A 25,726-nucleotide genomic window follows, 5' to 3' on the forward strand; every position below is an offset into this window, starting at 1 on the left:
CCCACAAACATTTCTTGAGTTTTCACATCAAAACAGCATAGCAGCATTCTCCGAAATAACTGAAGCGCGCGGGGACTCGTTTTAAAAAGTAAAAAAACATAAAATGGCTCCAAACAGCTCGTCCAGCATAGCCCCAATTGATTCAAAAAGATGTTATTTACATCTCTTTTTTCTTTTTACAAAATCTTCACTCTCTCAGAAGGTGTGAATGACATCTTTTCAAAACAATTTGGGACCTCCAAGCTGGAAGCATTTGTGTATTATGCTCTACAAAACTTTTGGGTGAACTGTTCCTTTAAATATTTCTGCTGAAATTGTGATTATATGGTGCATATTTGTGAATGCATGTTGAATCACTACTAACACTGTCGACAATCCACAGGGAGTGAGAGGGGAGGGCAGCTCAGCAGCTCATTTTTTTGCCCCTGTGTTGCCCCACAGCAGGTTAATCCAGCCATGGGTAGAGATCTGCCAGTGGAGAAGTTAAATAAATAATTTACCTCGTCAAACACGAACCCGTTCACTGGACCTGATAAAACGGTGCACATGTCACGAATTGAAAAGTTAACTGCCAGAAATGCGACAACAAAAAAAATCGTAAATAGTACGTCCGACTTTTATTTTGTAAGCGAAAAAGCTTGCAGACACTTCCTGTGTCATGTCACGTGACCCCGCCCTCGCCTAGATACGAGAAAGCGTCGCTCCATGGTCGCTACGGAGAGAGGGATGGGACCGTGTAGTTAAAAGACACTTCTGTACACTTTCCCATGGAGTTAGGACAACTTATTACCATGGCAGTCAGCCGGAAAAGCTTCTCGGTCGTTTCGACAACGACTCTGCCAAGTTTTAACGTTTGTACATCCACGTTTTGGTGCTACTAGAGCATTGATCTATCTTGGCATGAGCGATAAAGATTAGTTAGCATGCTAGCGCGCTAGCCCACACACTGCCTCAGCATCACACACGGACCACACCTGCCAGTGACAGGTAAGAAACTGGACCCTTATCTTCATGACTGTGCACCACGAGTCATGAACCATTTTTCACCGTTTAAAACTAACGTTTAAAAAAGCCTCTGGCGTTGCGTAATGGTCGGCAGCGCAGCTCACAGCAGGTGTTTTCGAGTGACTAAGTTAATTCCTTGTGACAGTAATGATGCGGCTCTAATAGGATTTGAGCCCTCTCCTTCCTGTCGATTGTTTGAGGAGTACGCCAGGAGGACGAGGGAGGAGCTTAGCTGTGCGTGTGTGTGAGATAAAGTGGTGTTTGCGTGGGAACGTGGGGTTTAATCTCACCTTGTTGACTGCTCCGTCTTACCTCCTACGCAAGATATTTCGCAGCGAGAGATTGCATTACTGAAGTTGAGATGTGTGATGTGTTGATACAGGTGTAGGTAAGCCTTGAAAAGTATTATGCAGTTGTATTTGTTCCTGATTAGAACATGATCTTACTGAGTCTTGAGCTCTTGGCTTCATCCATTGCCCTCATTATCACCGCTCACTAAAGGAAAGGATGGATATTTATGGATGCAGCCAGGATTTTTGCCCCAGTTTCACAGCATTTCTTCGTGTGTGTGTGTGTGTGTGTGTCAGTGTGGCTGCAGGTTCCTAGCAGACATGGGCAAACTACAGAGCAAGTTTCGCAAGAGGTCTGATCTCTACAGGTGAGACAAGTGCCCTACTGTGTCCTTGAATGCACTTCTATACCAGGAATCTGGACTAACTTTGGATGCTGGTGGCACTGGTGTGCCTAACTTTTTCATTGAGGTGCACCTAATTTATGTGACGGTGCACCTAAATGAAAAAGTTGTACGTAATAACACATTTTAATTTCACTTCTCAACAAATTATGTGATTGATTGTTGAGAGGAATGAAGGTGCAGATGAACGTTTTATCTTTACTTAAATTGCAGAACATTATAGTCGCAACATTTTTTATACATTATCTCAGTCAGACCTGCTGTGTATCAGGTGCACCAGTGCTCAGTGAAAATGTTATTTCGGTTAATGTGCAACCAAAATAGTCGCAGTCCAGATTCCTGTATACAAATTCCAATCAGGATTTAAGTATATCGTTCTTTCACGCTTGAAAAACTCTTTGATGTCAGTATTCATACTAAAGATCCTTAATTTTTGGGTGTGGAGTTGGTAACTCGTTGTCCACAATACAGATGTAGAGGAGTGCTACAGATGGAGAGGAGCTACTTATAGACTAAAAGATAAATAAATAGTGAGGCAGCTCCTGGAACATCTTCTAAAATAAATAGCAATTTAAATCTTTGGAAAAATGATTTCCTCGCTGTTGAGTTTACTCCCATGTGTTGTTGTTCGCAGATACCGATGTAAATTTGATTGCAGTACACGAAATGAGATAAGATAAGACTTTATTGATCACCTCACCGGGGAAATTCACTCCTAACAACAACTTTTACAACAAACGGAGGGAAAACAGTGATTAGATGATAGATTGAAAAAACAAAACAAAACAAGGCAAGATGAAAATACGATAATATATTTGCCTTTTGCTCATAGATACAGTGTATTATTAGCGTATTTGATATGTTGTATATCTACATCTACATGTGTCATCAACAGATGTGTTGATGTGTCAGGGTTGTTCTCATCTCAGTAGTTCATCTTAAGCAGCAGTTTAAGCAGTGAAGTCAGTAAAGGAAAATGAGTGTACAACAAGGATAGAGATAGGCTCAAATCAGTTATCCTCAACAACAGAAATATTTATGAATATATCCATTGATATAAATAGAACTAGTGGCTCAATATGTTAAATTTATGAATTATTGTGTGTTCAGGGCATCTCAGGGGGACAAGGCAGATAATAGCTTTGACAGTCAGGTGGTGCAGTATGACCCCGCTCATCAAGGGTCCGTCAACACTGTCACCAGCCTCAGCCCAGACCTGTGTGTTTCTGGTGGAACTGATCAGGTACGTTAAAGCAACATTATGTATTATTTTAATCACAGTGTTAATCTTCTGATAATCTTGTCTGGCTTTTAGAAGAATTTAAGTCATGAATGAATCAGTGTAACAGTTTTTTGATCATTTATACAGTAAGTATGCCTAAAGCGAGAATTTTCATTGATGCACTATAAAAAAGGACAGGACTGAAACGAGAATGTGAAATTCTGTGGACAATCCTTAAACATGAAGTGATTACTTTGTGTGTGTGTGTGTGTGTGTGTGTGTGTGTGTGTGTGTAGGCTGTGGTGGTGTATGACTGGAAACAAGGCCGGATGTGTCAGTCCTTCCAGGGTCACAACCGAGAGGTTACCAAGGTAACGTCAATACTTTGTGTGCGCAAACTGATAAAGGTGTGACGCTGTTCAGAGCTGTTACACATGTCGCACACTGTATACGTTCTCTTAATTCTGCCTCCTACTGTCTGCCAGGTGTTGTGTTACCCAGGCAGTACGTGGATCTTCAGCGCCTCACGGGACAAGACTGTTCTGATGTGGGACCTTAACCAGGGGGACGAACCTATCCAGGAATTTTGTGGGCATGAGTTGGTGGTCAATGGACTAGCTGTCAGCCCTGGTACACACACACACACACACACACACACACACACACACACACACACACACACACACACACACACACACACACACACACACACACACACACACACACACACACACATACAATGAGTCTCCTCACATGTTAGGTTTATGAACACTGTCACTTATTTCACATTAATGATATGCACCAAACACATGGAACTGTTTTCATTGTGTCCTGTAGAAGGGAGAAAGCTGTGCACCGGTTCCCGGGACAACTGGATGTGCCTGTGGGATATTGAATCCGCAAAATGTGAACAGAGACACAACATTTCTAGAAACCTGGTGAGAATAATAGTATGGGCTTTTTGTGCACACAATCTTGTACAGAAAATTGGTCCAAGCACGCTGGAGCGCCTTAGGTGTGTTCCTGAACGTTTAAGAAAAATAATCAAATCAATAAGCCATTCATCTTTACTTCCTCAGCTCATGCCCAGCAGGCTTTCAACTTGTGCACTTTCCTCTCTTCTCTGTCCAGGTTACTCATGTGTGTTGGGTGCCAGGCAGCTCCTCTGTAGTCCAGACCTCTGAGGATAAGACCATAAGGTACCGAAAGATTTGCTACTGCAACTATATCAGTGTGGTAGAAATGCACTCTGTTTGCAGTTGGCAGTGTGGAAAGTGCTGACACATTTCTACTTTATAGGAAAATTTGTCAGCACATTTGATCATCACTAATGTCACTTTACCTTGTTTTTTCCTCCGAATAACCTTGTTTATATTTTATTCTATCCTTACTTTAGTTTGTATTCATCTTATTATTTCTTTCTTTTACTTTCTAGATTTATCTGTTTTTATTGCTGTCATTGACTGTTTTGCTTTGCCAACCACATGTCCCTGCTGGGGAACAATAAAGATTTATCTTATCTTCTTGTTCTATAGAGGTGGTCATCATCAGATAAAGGTATAAAACTCTGAGCACATGATTGGTTCATTCCTGCGATTTGGAGGATAAATCCTGCTACGTATTTAAGAAATATATCCCATATATGGAGTCTATTTGAACACCTATTAAGTGGTATAATCCAACATTTTTGTAAGTGAAATCAATTCTTAGCACTCATGATACAAAAAAATGATTAAGAAGCCCTTGAAAACAACCTGAGCTGACTCAGTATTACAGCAAAAACAGATGTCTGAATATATACTGTATGTGTTTTTCTTGTTTGAGTGTATTTTGGTTTTTGTACCTGTGAACAGGGTGTGGGACAGCCGTGCATGGCAGGTGACCAATACTTTTCCAGCCAAGCAATACATCCAGACCCACTGTGACGTTTCTCCAAATGGAAACTACTTGGTGTCCAGCAGCAATGGCTTTGGAGGCCAGGGCTGTGAGGCCACGGTGAGACCACTGGGAGGTGTTTGTGTAGTTGTTGGCTTTATTGATGGAAATGCACAGATGGTGGATAGGGTGTGGCACTTACCAGTGTGAATGCACTGATAAGGCAGGGAGGCCAGTGGCTACTCGGTTACTGCAAAGACTTTTTTTTTCTTTAAAAAAATCAGTTAACTAATCTGTATCTTCTAAAAGTAGCAAGAGAGAAATGACTAATTACCAGTTAACTCATTTTTTTAAATTGTTGTTGTTTTAATTCAGTACGAGAGTTTTGCTCCTCCACAGTGTTGCTCCTCATGTGGGGACATCTTGTTTCCAGCACAGCCTTGAGATCTCTGTTGATTTCCAATGTATCTATTGTCTTGTGCAGATAGTTTTAAAACATTTGTTCTCACTGAAGTCGTGTCTGTGTCATTAGCTATGGGACCTACGTCAGCCTGGCTGTAAAGTTGTGGAGTACAGAGGCCACCTCCAGACCACCGCCTGCTGTGTGTTTCTGCCCATGCCTCCTGGAGGCCCAGCTCGGGTAGCAACATCCTCCCATGACAGCTCCGTCAAAATCTGGGACCAGAACACAGCAGGTAACTCATGGACACACTCGTGCACGTATACATACACTGTTTGGGTGATGAGTCTTTTGACACTAACCCCTACGCTCTCCGTTCAGTCTGTTTAGCGACATTGTCTCTGGATGGTGCTGGTCCGCTGGTTTCTCTTGCTCCCAGTGACTCAAACAGTCTGCTGTGTGCCAGCTTCAACTCGGGCCTTCACCATATCCATGTGGACCACGGATCAAACCAGGCTCAGGGTTCTGGGGCAGGCTCAGGTGGAGCTGGTGGCCTGGACATTAAAGTTCTGGCACGCTTCTGACGGCCCAGAGGAGCATGGAATGACTCGTTACCCTAACCTGTGACTCAGCGAGCAGTATCACTGCATGTGGACTCTTCTTTTTGTTTTTGTTTTTTATAATTTTACATATTTCTATAGACATTGTGCTGAACTAGACTGCCATACAGTGAAGAATGACAGAGGAGATCAGTGAGAAAAGAAACGGGTGATAACGACATGAATAGAGGATGCTCTTTTTGTCCAGCAGAGCCACCAGGATGCCCATCATGGCTACTCCTCTGGGAGACTCGTTTGAGTCACATCACCCATTACTTGTTGAGACTACAAACACCAAAATGATCCTGCTTGGATTGCTGCCTTCTTGGACCAACCTGAAAAACTTGGGATATCTCTTAGTTTTATACACCACTTAAGCTTGTTGGAGTTGCAGAGATGCTCCATACACATGTGGTGGTTTTATTGGTGATGCTGAATCCATTAATGCAGCAGGAGTGGTGTTGAAAAGTTTAAAACTTTGGATGTGGCAGGAAAGTGTTGTGATAGAGAACTGGAAGCCAAATAGGATTTCATACTGAGAGTATGTAATTACTTTTTTCCTGGATAAAATGTAGTCGGTGCAGTCAGACTCGAAGTGTTGTTTGTCAAACACACTGTGGAAAGTTGTTTCTATCAGTGAAACAGAGTAATGACGAACTCATGTATGTTTATAGTAATGTTACTGTTGGTTAGTTTGTACTGTCGCTTTAACCTGTCAAGTGTTAGAGCAAATGAATACCTACGACACAAGTGTATAAACATGCTTTGTTTTTAGGTAGAATTCAATTGATACAGATTCTGATATTTTTGAACTGACACTGCCGAAAGCTGATGTTTGGTACTGATATCCAAGATTTCTATTTGAAAATTACTATGCAAAAACATAATAAAATATTGTTGGAGCAAACAAGTGGGAATAAAAAATATTGCAAATGCAAAAGAATTCTGCTTTGTGAGTTGTCAACATAAAACCTGTCACTAAAGACATTGTTTGATCAGTACTGATCGAAGTTTTAGGATTTTTTTTTTCAGTATGATGTGGCCACTGTGCTATTTTATACAGATACTTTATTACAGGTAGCCATTCAGAGATATGCTAATGCTAATATTAGCAGCCTTTAGTGCGTGAATGTGGCTGCACATTATATTCCTACCCGAACTGATTATTGTCCTGACGTGAGTTAAACCACTGTTGTATTTTAAGTCTAAAAACTTTGTATAAAACTGATCACTTTCTCAGTTGTAGCATTTTAAAAATGACCTAATTTAATATAATACATCTGTTTGTAGATATCCAAATGACCAACAAAGACAGTGGTTGCTCTATCATTGAATTCTGTTTTAAAGAATAATCTGCAACTGGATCAGAATAACCAATTAAGCAGGAATGCACCCTCAGGTGTTTTCAAATGCACCTTAAGATTGGTTTGTTCCAGGAAGACGAGGCGTGGCAATAAGGAAACTCATTCAGCTGCAAGCAGTAGGGAACCATAAGTGATCAGATCTTTCAATTCCTGTTCGGTTACTCGTCAGTCAACATCACCAGTTCAGCCGATTTGATCTATCTTCGTCTGATACTTTATGATTGAGCAATAAATCAGGCATTTCATAATGTCTGAGGGAGTACGTCTTGGTTTGTAACTGCTGAGATTGCAGGCATACAGTATTTATTATGCCATCTGCATAGCTGTTTATTAAATGAACTCACTCCTGTGAGAGATGTATCTCAATTCAGATCAATTGCATGTACATTGTACCTACTGTGAAAAAAGATCTAATACAAATGATGGAAGAATTACTGTCTTTCCATCAACACAACTAATAATGTCTAACTGTGACATTACTGGCATGTTTCAGCAAGTTTACGCCTGCAAGTTACTTTGCACACTGGCCAGTTTTTACTGATCTGATTAGGATTAACTGGTTTACATCATGACAATGTGTTTGTGTTGTCCCAGCTGTTTTTTTTAATCCTTTATCCTTCACAATAGGAATATTCTTGCCTGCTGCATGAGCTACAAAAGAAATATGGATTGTTGTGTTTTTAAGCACACTTTTGTACGTTAAATATCATGAAGAGAGTATAAATGTATGTATATGCCTTCAAAGTATTTAATAGTAGTAGTAATAGTAGTAAAAGACATTTTAGTTGGATTTTCTTTTTGTCAAGAAATGATCACCTACTCCAAAACCGCCATGGGCTTTTAGGAAATACCAAAGATATACCAGCGCCACCTTGTGCCGGAAATGTTTTCAGTAGAATGTTATCAAGTATAAGTATAAAATCTTTTACAAAATAAAGTAATGCATTTAATAGTTTCATGAAATAAAACAGAAATGTTAAAATCCTGAAATAACACACATTCACACTCAGTGATATCACGTCTGCATTAAATTGTAATGAATCACAAACTAGGACACGTTTTCATAGTGTGGTGCTTCATTTATTCAAATCTGGACCTCATTTTCACTTTAGACACAGAAAAAGCATCATTTACCCAACAGCAGGTTTTTCATGAAGACAAATAATCACACACACAAAGTAGACAACAGCAGGCAGAACAGTTTGGTGCTTTGCCACATCACTGAAGTACAGAAATATTCAGAATAAAAAAAGGTCTAAAAATATTAACCGATGAAATGAAAGACATCTACATAAAATCCAACAAATAAAAATGATAAGAAAAAATGTTCATTATTGGCACAGCATGTTATAAAAAAGCAGGCTACATGGAATAATAATAAGTAGGATACAGTACATTAAATAATGGAATTACCAGCCGGTCAACAGGCAGTTTACGCACATAAATATAAACTGAATGTGGCATTCAATCAGGTACTGACAAATGCCAACAGACAGATTCACTGGCATCTCTCAGCTTTCAAGTGGTAATGTCAAGTGATACACAGCGTATCTTCCATGATACTTGAAAGGAAGGTTTAAACCTCTGTCTTGCAGCCAATGGAGTGTTTTCAAGCTGTTTTTTGTCTCAGAAATGGATATTTTTTGTGGTGATGGTAATAATAAAAACCACGAGAGAGCTTGTGTGCGACTTGAAGAGAAACAAGTTTACTCTTCATTCTTTTCGCCACAGTTTTCAGTGTTTAAAATACAAGACCCTGAATCTTTTGAAGTCTGTGTTGGGATGCCACACAATAAATGATAATCCGACCCCTTAAGATCACTTGACTCCAACATCAGTACCACAATCCATTAGTAAACTGGGTGAAACTTTCCTTCACTGACATACATGATTATAACAATTCAGAACTCCTTCACACATGCTCTCACTAATAAGACATACACGCAAGTCACTGGCTACAGACTGTAACCACATGTACAGTACACCCATATCAAGTCCCTCCTTCAAGTCAACTATATACCTCTGCGAAATTATTAAAAAAAACACTATTTTCATTTCATATACGGTAAAATTTGCAAACAGATCACAAGATAAGACAGAACGTGATGATGGAATGAGAGAAAACAATCTTAGGTTCTGCGTCCCGTTTAGTCATGTACTGTGAAACAGTAAGTGTAACAATTTGGTCTATACAGTACTGTCATCAGTGCAAATGTTGACTGACAGAAAAATAAGACTCATAATACACATCCCTAATATAATCATTACATCACATTTTGGAAAGATTCTCTACCTCAACAACATGTATATAATTTAACAAAACATTATAGGCATAAAAACATGGCATGCAAGAAAATCCCAGATAGTTTTGACTATATGGGCGACCTGGGGGTGAGGGGTTTACTGCAGAGACGAACTGGGCGTCAAAAATAAGGAAATCTTTTTCAAACAAATGATACCATTAAGTTGGCCTGTATTCAAACACTGAGCTCTATTTGTTATATTGTGCTGCCTTCATTTCAAGATAAAGATGAAAAGCAAGAGACAGTGTCTGAATTCAGCCACGATTGCATGAATACATGAACAACCACCTGTAACGGTATCAGAGTGTGCTGAGAAACAGCCAGAGAGTCACCGTGATTGATTCCCTGTCAAAGAATGTGAACACTGCATCTTTACTACACTGAGTAACTTAAGAAATGGGGCAAAAAATGCATCCAATACCATCTCACACATACTGATGTGAGTTTGTTAAATCTGTGAGTGTCATGGGTAAAAATACTGGTTGGTTCTTTGGATTCAGTACTGTCATCATCTGATGAATTGAAGCATCCTGTAACATTACTGACTTGTATCCTTCTTTACTCGATGTTTCTCATAAAAGCAACATTTCCCCCCCAAATATGCACAGCATTAGGGTCATTTCTATAATAAAAACATGGGTTTACAGAGTCCAGATTCTATACATGAAAATTACAAAAAACTTCTGCAAAGGGAATATGAATGTTTGAGGCATGTGTTAAACAAAGAGAAGCAAGGCAGGGAAAGCCATTGTTTTATAACAGTGCATGATCAGAAATATTAAAAAAATGGACAGAAATAAAAGACATAAAAAGCTCTAGACTAACAAACTAGAGTTGGCTACAGTGATGTGCACAAAGCATGTGATCAAAGCACAGTTTTAACATGTTATGCTGCTTGTTTTAATCAGGCTGGTTGTAAGTCTCTCCTTAAGTTACTGGTAAAATCTATGTACATCAGCCTCAAGCCTGCCTTTGTAAAGTGTGTATTTTTGCCACAGGATTAAAGGCACTAGACCTAATTTAATCTGTTATCAAGTTGAAAATCGATTCCTAAAAATTCACAAACAATTCTCAACCTAACAGATAGTAGTAAGACATACTTCAAGCCAGTGTGATGTGACTATAAACTAAGTTATTTTTTCTAACTCCCTATTGTGGTTCAGTAGTTTGTGCATTCACACATTTTAATGTTAAAAATGTTTTATCCCAATTTAAACTTTAGACCCACTAGCTGCAGGTTCAAATTCCTACGATGATCCATGCTAGTATCAAAACGATGAATGAAAGGCTGGATTTGATCGTACTCAACCTTTGCAATTTCAACATGATTCAAGAACAATGTGCGCCCATTTATCAATAAGTATTGTACGTTACGGAGACAGATTTCAAACCGTATCAAACTGTGAAGTGACTCAAAGAGACCAAGACGTGATTTTAATAAACTTGATGTCTCTTTTCTAAATTCTATCCTATATGTGTCGGTTGAGTCCCTGAGATATTGCTGCCGGTCTACATGTTCTTCTAATTTGACGGGGACTTTTTGATACAGTGCTTTTCGTTTCACAAGCTTGAAATACACATACACACATTTGAGTAGGTCACCCAGATGCTCATGCTCCCATACACAAACACACAATGAGAAAGAGGTCCTGATGTCAAACTATTGCCACTATGGAACGGTGACTTCATGAAAATAAAAACTAGATCTACATGAGTTCAACAGTTTGGATGGAAAATGGAATAAATAAATCTTACAATGAACAACTATTTAACATCTTGCTGATTTTTACATATTAGAAATACAATGTTTGTATCGGTCCCCTGCATCTGACCCCCAACCCCTTCTCCTGCTTCAATAGTTTCAAAAAGGGGAAAAAAGTTTGTGGACAAACCTGTGAAAGAATCGTAGCCCCCAGGTTATTCACAAGGATAGAAATAAACAAAAGATACATCAAATATGCTTATTCATTTAGCGCAAGCATTGACGATGCTTATCCAAACACCAAAAATTCAAGCCCCAACTTGGGAGTTTCTCAAAAGTAGCTAAGGTGTAGAGCATTTAGAAAACCATGGACATCTCTCTGATAACTTCCTCACAGATGTAGCAAAAACCTTTCAAAGCCTTGAGACAAAAACAAAAGAAAAACTGTTGTTTGGTTGATTTGCGTAAGCTCAAAGTCAACTGTCCACACCTCTGAGGATTTATAGGTGCTCTGTAACTAAAATCAACTCAAGCAGTTAAAATACTGTTTTCAAATCTAGCTTTGTCCCCCATCTGACCATAGAGTTGTAAATACCCAGTAGTTGCATTGCTGCAGATTTGAACAGGAAACAGCACACTGACATCAGCTGCAGCTGGTTCTACATCATCCCCTCCCTCCCCCCCATCCTCATCGCCCCCTACTGCTCGCCAGTGCGTTCCAGGCCGTCTATGACGCGGCTCAGCCTGATGTTAAGCAGCCTGATCTGAGTGTCCAGGTGGTCGATTTTCTCTTCCAATGAACCTGCCCCGCCTCCCCGACGCCAGTATGCTCCCACAGGCCCTGTCATGAAATACACCGCCATGATGAAGCACAGCGGCAGCACCGCGCGCTCAGGGTCACCCTCAAACTTCTGCAGGATGTAGAGGCAGGACAGGGCGAAGAGTGTGACACGTGCTAGCCAGAAGAAGCGGCCGAACACAGCGTGCAGCAGGTAAAAGAAACCCCCCAGGAACATGGAGAGGAACCAGTAGGCCAAGAGTACAGCGGCAACCAGGAGAAGGGCACGTGCTGGAGAGTTTGTGAGAGATGTGGGGCTGAAGTAGTGGCTGAGGTTTGTGGCTACAAAGGAAAGAAAGAAAGAAGAGATAAAAAAAAAGATAGATAACAACATACAAAAATGTACCTCTTACAACATTTCCCTCTCCCTGCACATCATCTTTCTTTGCTAGCAATGTCATAATAAATTTAAAACTTACAGTCAATGCCCATCACATCCAGCAAATCTGACCAGATCTTCCAGATGGTATCGAGAAAAGAGTCCACTCCATGGACAAACCGCTCCGTCGTTTTGGAGAAAAACTACACAACCAAAAAAGGCAGAGAGAAAAATAAACAGATTATCATCACATAAAATTATTTTAGTTTAGACCGAGTGTATACACAGAAGACTCATTCAGAATATTGTAATGGAAACAAACATACAGTGAAAACCTAGAAAGACAATGTGTGTGACTGTGTATCCTGCCTAACATCAGTTTATGCAATTTTAATTAAAGCTCCTTAATAACAATTATTTGCCCCACCACAAAGGTCTATTTATGAATGTATGCAACTGATCACTGATCTTTCTCTGTACATACCCTCTTTTTTTTATACTATTATAACTCAAATTACTGTTATAATGACATATACTACACATGTATATACAAACAATCTGTATGACTGTATATAAAAATGTATTTCTCAGGAACTTTTGCCCATGTATATGCACAAAGACTATATTAAATGTATATGGCATTTCTATTCTATTCTATTCTATTCTATCTTATTCATCTTGAGTCTACTTTTATTTGATGTTTTAAGTATATTCCACCCCTGTTCTTTCATCAATAAAGGTACATCTTATCTTATCTGTAATCACGTTGATCAGGTTTAAAATCAGGTCACCTCTGGTTGAATATTAACAGTGAATCAGACAGAATGAAACCCAAAGCTTTCCACTTTGTCAAAGTCCACAACTATATGTAAGTTAACCACTCCCCCCCCCCCCCCCCCCCCCCATGCGGAAATAGCTAAATTTACTCTGTGCATAATCACGTGTGTGACATATGTCACTCTAGGTTGTATTGGCGGCTACAAGCAGGAAATAACACTAGATTTCAAAATGCAGGAAGTGCATGTGGAGCAATGAGAGCATACAGGCTTATGTGTTTCCTGAGCAGGGGGTAGCTTTCTAATAATATGAAGATGAAATGAGGAAGCAGCTCTTGTGGCCTGGACCGATGGGGCTACATGTCATCCGGACGGTGACACCAGATGCACTTGCTGATGGACTCGGTCCAATGAATGACAATACTGGCTACACGACAAAATAACTGATTTTAACCGTCACAGCCTGAAAACATGTCTCGTTGCTCGGTGCACGGCAGCGCTCCGTCACCTGACAGCCTCTATAGATGAAGAAAACACCGGATAAAGGCTAATTTTTCAAAATGGCATCCGTGAAATTGCTGGCCAGGCCCGAGCGCGCTTGTTTCCTGTTCTCCATTCTCACACCACAAAACCCGCCCTTAGCTGTCAGCTTCTAGCAGCCAGAGCCGGTGCAAGCGGTTACCTTCATAATACACGTCCAACACTGACCTTGTACAACCCTCTGATGTTGTCCTCCCCGAAAACACTGCTCAGGGTCTGGTAGATGCCATTAGCTGCCCGTCGGAAGCTGTTCTGGGTGCTGGTCCTGCTCCTGGCCGCTTCGGTTGTGCACAAAAAACACGAGGAAAGCACCAAGAAAACCACGAAAAACCTGATTCCCTTCATGGCACCGATGTTCAGTGATGTCGAGCAGAAAGGTGTATCAAAAATGGTTCAGTAAAACGCGAGTTAAAACAGGTAGCTAGCTGCCTAATGTGATGCCTTGCTGGGGTCCGACTGACTGTGATGATGGTGGTGATAACCCGTGTTGCCTTCAGGAACACTCGTACATTTGCCACTCACCCGCGCGTGAATTGGCTTATCGAAATGAATAAAGGAACATGTACGGAAGGCAGATGACTGGTGTTTGCTGCTTCACCTTATCGGTCAGACGACAATCAGATACTGTACTGGGCATTGTGGAGAGTAAATATCGTGATTGGTGTTTGAATTGGTTTATGGGAAAAAGACACTAATTTTGCATGTCTCCTTTAAGCAAAAACAAAAACTGGCTCATACGCATAATTCAGACCACTAAATTAATAAACAGACATCTATTACATGTATTTATTCAATTAATTAGCTTTTAAAACGCGTATATTGGTGTATTGCTTCTGTGGTTGCAACATTTACGATGACAAGTGAAAGCATCATTTGTGTGGCAGGACAGACCGGTCTGAAGCTCGCTGCTGTCCTCCAGTGGTGAAGACAGTTATGGATACCTGAACTTTTTGTTTTCACCTTTCAAATAAATGCTGCTTTTTAAAAAAATATCTTGATTGTGTGTTCCTCTTAAGAAAAGAGAACATTGATGGCAAGAACATTTGCTCATTCGATGCAGATATTCATACAACAAATAAATTAAAAATGGCAAAAAAAGTTGGCTCGCAACCACATCCCTTACAAGAGACAACGATCACATTTTGTACCATAATATAGCCAACATCTTAATGACATTTTCAGATGTATAAGCACTACGTTTAAAGCAATGGGATATCACTTTGAGCATATGGTTGACTGATTAATGTATTATCCTGTGGCAATTTGATTGATGGGCATTTTATAGTATCCCTGTAACACTAATAACTGTAATTTAGAAAACAGTAATCATGTCATTATTAAAATGTAATATTTCTTGTTTTTGTATTATTGTTTGTGCTGTGTTATTGCACGACTAACTGTTCCTCCTGGGAATTATTAACATTTGTCAAATGAAATACCATCATGCAGACCAAACCTCCTGCTTATGAAACATGACAGGAAACTCAGTAAGATACACTTTACTGCTGTTCCAGTCTAGGCACTTGTTACTGGGATTCCCCTGAGTTCTCATTATCCAAATCTTGACTGCATTGTTGGGCAGACTAATGGTGCAGAAGGAAGTAGGTCAAGACTGCAAATAATGATAACAACAGTGGTGACAAGAGTAGTGCAATAAAGCCAAATGCAGAAACAGGTGTTTTTTACTCCAGAAACAGTGCAATCAGTGTTTGTTTACTCCTCGGAGCATGAGTATTCTAGTAGTCTCTTTAAATGAGCATTAACTGGCCCAATTTAGAGGAAGATTAGTGGTTAAATGGTTGGGATCACCCACTAGATGGTAGAATTGGACTATGGCTGCACCTTGACAACAATAACCATCTGATACACATGAGATGAATGCATATTAGCCTATAACTGTAAGACATTTTGAGGAGGGTGTAAATTTATTCTACTATAATTTCACAAACATGTGAGCAAAATGAATGGTGCTAATAATGGTGACACAATTTATTAGTTAGAATTAATGAGATGATAATACAAACTCAGAAATATATATATTTTTTTCCAGAACTGAATAAGCAATCAGTTCTCAGAGGAGAATAGGGTGGCCTGAAGATGGATAGATGAATATAAACAAAGTAAAACAGTATGAAATTGTGTCTTTAAGGTCAGTTTGTTTGTTTGAAGTTTGTTCAGGCATAAAAAAAAAAACAGTCAGTGAAGATCTGTCTCTACTGATAACGATTTCTTCCCAAAACACTACATAGTGCACCTTTAATGCCGGCCTTACCTTCCTGCTATCATATCTTTATAGGTCTCTTGCTTTTTGTGCGTCTGTTTTCTGACGCCAGTCACTACAATGACGTGGTATCCAAGCAACGACGCACGCACGGTAACGCAGAGCGCCGACAACACCTGCTGCGAAGAGAGCAGTGACGGAAAGTTTAAGTTTAACCTTAAAAATGTAATGAAGTAAGAACTAAGATAACTTCAGTGCGATTTTTGGCCGACTCAAGCAGGTTTCTGTACCGTTCACATGAAGTAAAGTTGAGCCACCAGGCGGGGTGAGTCAAAATGTATGACCGAGCTCCGAGAGTGACCTTCATGACAGCAACCGGCAGCACCCCATCTTCAGTTGGCCCCGGGTCGTATGATGTCTGCCGGCCTGAATCTAAAACATCAGGTAGGGGTTAGCTTCAGGTAGTTAGACTTAGTTTAGACTTACTGTAGGTGAACAACTTCAGTGCCACTCGAGAAATACGCTTGCTTCTTCTTTTATCTTACAAAACGTAAGTTGGGTGAAAATGTAGCATCAACGGTTGTTAGCTACATTATTTAACGTCACCTAGCTAGCTGTTTGTCAAAAAATGCTAATGCTAACATTACCCAGAAACAGCAAGTAATGCAAATTTTGGTTACGTTACTTTACAGTGATGACGTGGAAATGTAATCTGTTTATAATTAGAAAGATGACACAACATTGAAACTTAGCCCACAGTGATGGAATGTAACTAAGTACATTTACTCAACTATAGGATTTGAGTACAATCATTTTTTGATAACTTTAGTTACTAATTACTTTGCATATTACATGCTGCATCAGAGCTAATGAAGCTTGTTTTAAAGTAATTAATTTTTGTTTGGCAACCTGGAAAAAAAGGTACTTTTGATGCTTAAGTATATTTAATATCAGATACTTTAAGGCTTTTACTCAAATACTATTCGCAACAAAGGTAAAGTTATGTATAGGTCATGTTGACAAAAAATGAAGGACAAAATCTGGTAGGGTAACTCAAAACATTAGCCGTGAGACATATAGGCCAAGTTAAAAATTTTCATGTTCCTGTTATTTTTGTCCTTTCACTGTCAAACTTAAAAAACACAACTCTAACATGTATATTCTGCATTTGTTTGTTTTTGTGTATTGCAGGTGGCAATGCTCCATTCCTGTCTTTTACCAACAGACAGTCAATATTCGATGAGCCCAGTGAGATACCAGCACCTGGACAGTATGACTCCTCACCTGTCAGGGTAGGTCAGAGACGACCATTTACATACTATAAATCCAACAATCTTTCTTGACCACAGCTTCATTTTCTCTGTGTGTCTGCTGGTCTGTCTGTTGAACCCACGTCTCTTCAGCTAAACATCCATGCTGGCCGCAGTCTTCAGAATCGCTCCAAGCGTTTTGAGGAGGTAGTGTCGGAGGTCCCGGGCCCCGGGGCCTACAATGTGCTGCCCGCCTCAGGAAACACGCTCAGGGTCGCAATGGGAGGATACGCTGAGAAGCCTCACAGGAAAATGGTAGGCATATGGGTAATGGGTTATGAGGACAGAGTAACTGAGCAGCCAGGTTACAGAATATTATTTATTATTGATTTTATCTTTCCAGCCAATTATGTTGTATAAGAGCCACAGGATGTCCTCTGTATTTATGACGAATATATGTGGAAAAAACTGCTCTCTCACACTGACCTGGTCAAGATCCAACATGGAACAAAAAGTCATCATATACTAGGGCTGGTGGTAGGGCCTTAAAATATAATGTTACAAGATATGTATCTCAATAAAGCACTTAATAAATGTTAGGACTGTGCAACAAAATAAAATATTACCATAGTTATGATGATCAAATACCTCATTGATATTGTGACAGTACTGTAGGGACAACCTTCCAAAAAATATGAAAACAATGAGATTTTTGATAAATAATCATCAGTTATGTGGATATAATGACTAATTATTAGAAAAAGTAGAGCAGTCTGGTAAGTTTTGTAATGCAGCCTTTGAAACCAGGAAAACACTTGCACAACACAATTGCAACTACCATATCATGATATAGTGATATCAAAAATCTGAGATGATTTTTTAGTCTAATATCACAGTAATGATATACTATCAATATGTTGCCCAGCCCTATCTTACATCTGTACAAAAGATAGGCTCGAAATTTAGGTGGTAGACTTCTTACTTTTGTGCTGTTGTTAACCTAAATATCCCTCTGAGCTTTTTAGTGGTCACCCTTTTCCCTCTGGTCCCCATCTAACCAGGGCAGTGTCTCATAGTCCGTCAGCACTACACATACAGAAACAGTTGGCAACTTTTATTCTCACAAAAGCTATAAAAATACAATAACATGTACAACTCTCCTCAGCCTTGTGTGATGTAATGTGCTGTATTTGTGCCATTTGTCAGAGATATGAATAGCAGCGCCTACTCCCAAAGTGTTGGCTGCCAATATCTGCAGACACACCTTGCCAGTACCTTAGCCATTAACACCAATCTATGGGAATTAAAAGGCTGCTATTTCGAAACTTTGGAGAGAAAAACTTGTGCTCTAGACTTGTGTCAAAACAGTCACTTTTCTATTGTTCTTAAAAAAAGAACACCATCTGGTGTATTTACTGTAACATTTTAAAACTTGTCACATTCATTAAGGCATATTTTGAACATGGAAGATAAAACAAAGAAAGAATGTGACTTTTTGTCCTTAATAAGTTAGACTTTCTGTCACATCTTGTTATGTAAAGCCTGTTATATGTGCGGCAGAAGTCGGTTATAATATGCAGCAGAGACTCAGTAACAAGGTCACGATCATGAATGAGATCATTAGGATAAAAACTGTAAAGACACCAGACTGAGAAACTCTTGTAGGAAACTGTAACTTGATTTTTAATGTTAGAGTGACAATTATCTTGAATATGGAAGATGAGCCAGTTTTCTGGCATGTATTGATTTTCTTTATGCCACTGAACCAGTGTAACAAAAGACCTGTTAGGTTGAATATGCCATCTTTTATGTATTATCCTCAGTAATTGTAACACTGACAGAGTCAGACCTCACCCCGGACAGGTTTATCATCGTTATTCATCAAATTGAACAAATAGAAGAGCCTTGTAGCTTTGTAAATCCACATCTGGCACAGCAAACCCTCCCACCTGTTTGCTTTGAAAGATGACGTCTCAGGTGGTTTCAAAATTTAAGACGAAGTACTCAGAAAGCAAGCTAACAATTCCTTGCATGATTTATGAACTTTCGAGAAAATATGTTGAATTTTATATGTGGCTGGTCCAGCAGCCTCCAGCTTCATCAGCAGTGATACTATAGTAGTGAAACATAATAAATTCAGCCTCGCAGTGAACTGAGATGATATTAAGTTGCTCTTTCCATTCGCCCTGCTATGTTAAATTTATTCCCAGAGCATACACGCATTGCTAAGCTTTGAGTTAACACTGAGCTCTGGGCTTTTATCTGATCTAGACTGATACCAATGATTAGCTCACTTCGTACAGTGAATGGAGTATTAGAAACTTTTACCTCTAGACCTGACCAATCATAAAAGAGAGGGATTATTCACACACTTCACTTCCAGAGAGTCAGTAGAAAGCTTTCATGCATTTTGATGGCCTTCATTGCCTGTTCCCTCAGCAGCTTCATTGTTCCTATTCCACACTTCTACTTCTGTCTTCTTTCTTTCTCCTTTTCCCTTTTCCTCTTTTGTTTCTTATCTGCTGCCTCCCCTCAGTCCTTCTCTCTCTCTGTCCCTCCCTCAGTTTCATATTATATTGGCCCCAGGCATCGCTCAGCTACTTTGTAAGCCAGGGCATCCTTTCCATCACAATCCATGACTTCTCTTCCCACTCTCCCTGTCTTTCTGTCCAAGCAGTGGCTGCGGGCTAAAAGTCTCCAGCACCGTCAGTCATGTATCCCATCCATTCCTTCCCCGGGCCAGGCCTATGGCTATGAGGAAGACGGCCTGGGTGAGCTCAGCAAACAGCAGCCCCCTCCCAGAGACACAACCCTGGGGCCAGCTTACTACAATCCACTGCTGGTAGGTAAAGATTAACACACACACACACACATGCACACTCAAGTTGAAGTCTGAATGTACATCCATCAGAGAATGTGAAGTGCTCATTTGTGCACACGTGTGCTTTCATTAGTCTGTACGAGTGTGTGTTTGAGTGTACTTACTCTGCCCGCGAGGCGAGGTCCATTAGTGTTAGTCAGATCTAATGCACCACCGAACCCCCACCCCACCCGATTCAGTTGGCCCAAAACCCATTTCCATAGCTAATGAATGCAGCTCCACTTTAAAAAAGCCACACTGCACCAATGCTCATCCATTTTACATGCCAACAAAGAGAGCCATTAGTAATTATTCTTGAAGCTATATTACAGTATTCACTTAAAATAATGCACACGCCTGCTGGTCTGGCTCTCAATTAAGTCATTTTTCATCTGTTAATGACCAGAGGAAGTCAACAGCGTCCTTGAGTGTTGGCCGAGGTTGTGTCAACACACCGGCGCAGGCACAGAGGCGCGCTGTGATTTAGGGCTATCAGCAGTGCATCCATCCACGGCTCTTTTTTTTCATCTCGACTTCTGATGCACTCCCTTTGAAAGTTCAACCTCAGTTTCTGTGCGTCTTCCCCCTTCTGTCTCTACGTCTGACACACTCATTTCTTTAAACCCAAACGCTTCCCCCGCCCCGTGCTCCAACTGAGTTCAAAAGTGTGGAGAGGCAGAATTAAGTGGTTGTCTGAGGACGTAACTTCAAAGTGGCTCGGGCAGCCTTTGAATGATAAGACATTGGAAGTAAATCAAAAGAGCGTATTATGGAGAAAAACAAAAACATCTTAATCGTTTTTATCAGCTGACCCTAAAATTATGGTTCATGTCTGTATTGACAGAACAATTACTTTACTGCATCTACTAATACTTACCACTTAGTAGATAGAATTATTAGAGACAGATTTATATGATGGAATACTGAGTAGTTATTGTGTTCATCAGAGATATATTGATACCGACGTATGCTAACCGATATGTACAAAAATACTTTGCATAATGCAGTAAACAGTATCACCATGAGAAATGTTGTTAGTTGAGATTGTGCAGTATTAGATTTGGCAGATTATCATAACACAGCTGGCCAGATGGTGATATGGAGCCCAGGCTGTGTTAGTTTAAAGGAGACAGAGACCAGAATCAGTTTTGAAAAGGGGGAAATTTGAAAGGTAAGGATTGCAGCACTTTCTGCAAAAATGAACACAGTTCTGCCAAATGATATTCCCTTATTCAGGATTTTAATGATGTCTTAATTCCTTTTTAATTTCCAAGGAGCGTTATCAACGGGTGACCAAAATGCCTTTGGATAGATCCGACAACCTACAACCAATCAGAGTAACAAAATATGCAACATAGCACTCACAGACACATGCAAGTTGGGGGGTGCTTGGTTAATTTTCAAGCAGGAAAAATAAAGAAGTCACAACTGATCTCATATTACCGCTAAACAATACACTAAAATGGGTGTCTGAAAACATTTGAAATAAGCGATGCACGGACAGAATCTAGAATTTGCTTTATGTTTCCTCACTCATTCCTACAGGTTTCTCCTTTAATTCATCAGCCTTCTGTTAATCTCAAAGTGTTTTTTACTGATAGACTTTGTTGCGATGTCGCTTTTTCTGTTAATACCCTGCCCTATAAATCAAGTATTGGTTCACCTCTACAAAGAGTACTTGATGCAAAGATGAGAAATGGAAATGGGCAAGACTGCCCTCTCAGCAGAGCCTGAATCAGATTCAAAGCCATACTGTGTTTTATATATGTTTGCAGAAACAATTACCCCCGCAGGACCATGCCCACACATGGCCCTACTGACAAAAACTTTTATTTCTGCTTGACTTCTTTTACACTCATTTAAATAATAAATAGCCTGCCACTCCATTTTATCAAAGCTGAATGAATATGTTTATACCCACGAGCTGTGTTTTTGTTTTGCTTTTAAAAGCTCTCCTTGACATAAAAAGGCAATTGGTGCCTCTGAACTCAAAGCCAGCTGCGATACCATCACGGTGCTTGTCTGTGTCTGCGTGCAAGGCAGAACAGTTATGTTTTTCTCTTTAACTCTAAGCATCTGAACATCCTTGTTTCCTATCTCCTCTCCTCAAAACTGGATTGGTAGATCACAGGGGACAGAAACTCAGATCTCGTCCTCCAGTCACTGCTGAACTTGAGATAAGGAGACAGGCACCACATGGAGTGAGAAACTTTTTGAGTCTTCCTGCCTGTCCTCCCATAACCTGCCTCATTAAACAGATACAGTTGGGCTAAGTTGAGTTTAGAAACGACTTGGAGGAATTTCTTTTAGTAGTAGTAGTAGTAGTAGACTTGTCAGGAAACTGAATTGAAGTAAATCAAGAACTTTTAAATTAAAGTCCCTTAAAAGACACTTAATTATCCCACTTATATTTTTAACTAGAAAAATTATGGAAAAACATTACATTTTGTATGTATTTGGCTATCTCGCTGCCGACAGCAAATAGTGAGATCTGGTCTTTAAAACTCCAATGCCAGGCTTTTTTATGTATCTACTTGATTCATATTTCATGTTTACTTCTCCCTGCTGTTTGTAGATCCCCACAGGCTGAAGGCTTTGGTGATCCACTCACTTGTTCGCATTGTTTTGCTTTGAAAAGATATTCAGACAATGTTTTAGTGGATTGCCATTAAATTGGTTCACACATTTATATCCCCCTTACGATGAGCTGTAGTGACTTTGGTGGTCAATTAAGTTTTAATATAGTGCCATCATCGGGTTAACATTTTAACTTAACAATTAGACAAAACTAGAGTATTAAATATAGTAAAAATGATCTGCAAAACATCACCATGTACTGTCATTCTGAGAATGGTAGCACGCTGACTTAAGCATTAAGCTCAAGGCATCACTTGTATAGCCTCAGACACAATAGCATGGCTGAAAACTCTCAGTCTTGTTGATCAATAAATCACCCATTTTCTAAGAAAGATTAGCACAGGGATTCTAAAGCCGGTAGTTATTTTTTGCAGCACCCTCAAAATATATTTTTGAGAAAATGCCGCACATAGTATATCTGAAATGTGTTTGGTGACGGCTTGCCGGCTCATTTTCCAGAGGTAGCCTCTCTCAGTTGTTAAGCTGCAGAGTGAACTGGTCCTTTCTGAAAGGCCGGAGGCAGAGGCAGCAGGCTGTTAAACTCAGAGGGATAAGAAAGGACTGAGGGTCTCCCCCGGATCCCTGACATGCTCTGGCATTTTGGCCGAACTTCACATTTCATTCAGCCCCAACTTCATGAGCCTTGGCTGGAAGAGAAAGTGTGAACGAGTCAATTCTATTTTCTTCTTCTTTGTTCATCCATTTATCCTCTTGCTATCTCATTCTGTCCCTCCTCCTATCATCTTTCTATTTCTTATTCTTTCTCCCTGGTCAATCCCTCATTCATCCACTCCTCATCTTCTCTCTCTGTCTGTCTGTCTGTTCTCTCCCTCACTCTTTCTCTTTCGTAGTCAGAGGTGAGCTCTGCACAGAAGTATAAAGGAGTCCACTTTGGCAACATGACAGGGAGGAGAGATGTGGTGGCAGTGGAGGACGGACCAGCTCCAGGACACTATCACCCTGAGATGTGAGTATCACATGTCATGGTACAATATTAAATGAGTATTTAGTAGCAGCATGTGAATAACAATTATGACTGTCATGTTGTAACAGTGGCCTGGCAACTGTGTTAAATGCCGAAGAAATAGTTTGACATTTTGTAAGAGTTAGAGTTAGAGTTAGATGAGAGGACTTATATAACTCTTACTGTTGTATGGTAAATAAAAGGCTACAATCAGCAACCAGTTGGTTTAGCTTAGCTTAAAAAAAACAGCTTTTTAATTTTTTTTATAAATAGTAGTAACAATACTCTCATCTTACTCTCTGCAAGAAATTACAATTGTAATTAAAACTGCAAGCAGTGATGAACGGGCCCTCGCCCCCCCACGTACGTTGGGCTGTGGCGCCGTCAGAGGCATGTGCACCCAGATGTGTGCTTGCCCGTTGCCTGTGGAAATGTCCATCCTACTGTAAATGGGATATATGTCACACAAAACACAACAGTGACATCTTCAGTGACTTCCTGTGTCCAGTGGGTGGCGCTATGGATATGATGCAGTATTGATGCATAGAAGGATTGAGGGTTAAACCATCTACACGTGTAAGCAATTTGGTGTAGATGGGAACTTGTAGATGGGATCGAAATTGACCACCCCCCACCTGCTCATCAGGTGTAACGGAGGTGAAAGCTTTTGACAACACATCATCTTCAAGGTTTGAGGATGATACTGAGTGAGTGTGAAGTCTGTGGTGTTAAATCTGTAGGAGCAGTTAGTTATTGTACGAGGCATAGAAATGGGTTTTAAATGAGTGAAAATGGTGGTGAAATCTCAAGTTGGGAACCAAAATTTCAGACTTCCCGTTGGACTGAGGCCAAGTTAAACAATGTACGAGCATAGAAATGGGTTCCTACAGAATGGGAACAGCAATAAGGGGTCACTGCACTGCCACGCCCACCAGGTATATCAGAGACGAAAGCTTTTGACAAAGTGTCATCATCAAGGTCTGAAGATGATATTTTGTGAGTGTGAAGTCTGTGGCGCTAAATCTGTAGGACTAGTTAAAAAAAGTACGAGGCATAGAAATGAAAAAAAAAGTATGGGAAAAGCCATAAGGGGGCGTTAGGGGGCGCTACTGAGCTGTCATTCTGCGCATGAGGGCAGTTGTGGTATCGAATTAACGTACTCATGGGTAAGGAGCTACGGGCCAAATTTGGTGAGTCTGCGAACATCCTAAAGTCCCGAAAAATGCGTCGGAAAAATGAAAATCACCGCATGCCATTTAAGATGGCCGACTTCCTGTTGCACCAAAAATTCCAACAAAAATAATTCCAGCCTAAATCCTTGAGACCCATGAGTCCTGCGGATTTCAAGACGATCCGAGAAAAAGTTTGCGGGGACAAAAAGACATTAGGTGGCGCTATGGAATCCCCTGGCCACACCCACCCCCAATCATTCTGAATTATCACATTTTTAACCACATGTATGTTCCAAGTTTGGTGAGTTTTGGGGTATGTTAAAGCCGCCAAAAATGCGATCTTGGATGGAATGAAAATAATAATAATCCTTACAGATACAATAGATCCTCGCACGAGATTCTTGCTCGGGCCCTAATTAATAAAAATTATGAACAGATGTAAAATACAAAAACAAGAGGTGTATCTCATGCAGCCAGTGTAGTTATATCAACCCACACTGATTTTGAGTCAATTGATCACATGACCTGGAAGCTATTGAGCTAACATGCTAATATTTACATATATAAATTAATAAAAAATATTTAGAGATGTAAAATGTAAAAACAAGAGGCGTATCTCATGCAGCCAGTGTAGTTGCATGATCCCACACTGATTTTGAGTCAATTGATCACATGACCTGGAAGCTATTGAGCTAACATGCTAATATTTACATATAAAAATTAATAAAAAATATTTAGAGATGTAAAACGTAAAAACAAGAGGTGTATCTCATGGAGCCAGTGTAGTTACATGATCCCGACATGATTTTGAGTCAATTGATCACATGACCTTGAAGCTATTGAGCTGAAATGCTAATATTTACATATAAAAATTAATAAAAAATATGAACAGATGTAAAACGTAAAAACAAGAGGCGTATCTCATGCAGCCAGTGTAGTTACATGATCCCGACATGATTTTAGTCAATTGATCACATGACCTGGA

At 40.0% G+C, this 25,726-nt stretch overlaps 3 protein-coding genes across 3 annotated transcripts in view; 2 read left to right on the forward strand and 1 right to left on the reverse strand.

The window, feature by feature from the left end:
* The first annotated feature begins 679 nt into the window (after window positions 1-679).
* Window positions 680-6,746, forward strand: wdr31 (WD repeat domain 31). The gene is made up of 10 exons (XM_084359729.1): window positions 680-987; window positions 1,593-1,663; window positions 2,810-2,942; window positions 3,218-3,292; window positions 3,407-3,551; window positions 3,759-3,859; window positions 4,053-4,120; window positions 4,775-4,916; window positions 5,329-5,491; window positions 5,578-6,746. The coding sequence occupies exons 2-10, from the start codon at window positions 1,617-1,619 to the stop codon at window positions 5,778-5,780; spliced, it is 1,077 nt and encodes a 358-aa protein (XP_084215855.1). The 5' UTR covers window positions 680-987; window positions 1,593-1,616; the 3' UTR covers window positions 5,781-6,746.
* Window positions 6,747-8,217: 1,471 nt separating this feature from the next.
* bri3bp (bri3 binding protein) lies at window positions 8,218-14,116 on the reverse strand. The gene is made up of 3 exons (XM_084361025.1): window positions 13,806-14,116; window positions 12,422-12,524; window positions 8,218-12,284 (listed from the first exon to the last, which is right to left on the reverse strand). The coding sequence occupies exons 1-3, from the start codon at window positions 13,980-13,982 to the stop codon at window positions 11,863-11,865; spliced, it is 702 nt and encodes a 233-aa protein (XP_084217151.1). The 5' UTR covers window positions 13,983-14,116; the 3' UTR covers window positions 8,218-11,862.
* A 1,875-nt stretch (window positions 14,117-15,991) lies between these two features.
* Window positions 15,992-25,726, forward strand: part of stpg2 (sperm-tail PG-rich repeat containing 2) — a 55,934-nt gene continuing 46,199 nt past the window's right edge. The window contains exons 1-5 of the mRNA XM_084361095.1: window positions 15,992-16,302; window positions 17,050-17,150; window positions 17,262-17,423; window positions 19,786-19,950; window positions 23,457-23,572. Of these exons, the coding sequence (XP_084217221.1) occupies window positions 16,194-16,302; window positions 17,050-17,150; window positions 17,262-17,423; window positions 19,786-19,950; window positions 23,457-23,572 (653 nt within the window). The 5' untranslated portion in view covers window positions 15,992-16,193. The remainder of the gene's footprint in view (window positions 16,303-17,049; window positions 17,151-17,261; window positions 17,424-19,785; window positions 19,951-23,456; window positions 23,573-25,726) is intronic.

Source organism: Pagrus pagrus, assembly GCF_965226575.1.
Source record: "Pagrus pagrus genome assembly, chromosome: 8".
NCBI classification, from domain to species: Eukaryota; Metazoa; Chordata; class Actinopteri; order Spariformes; family Sparidae; genus Pagrus; species Pagrus pagrus.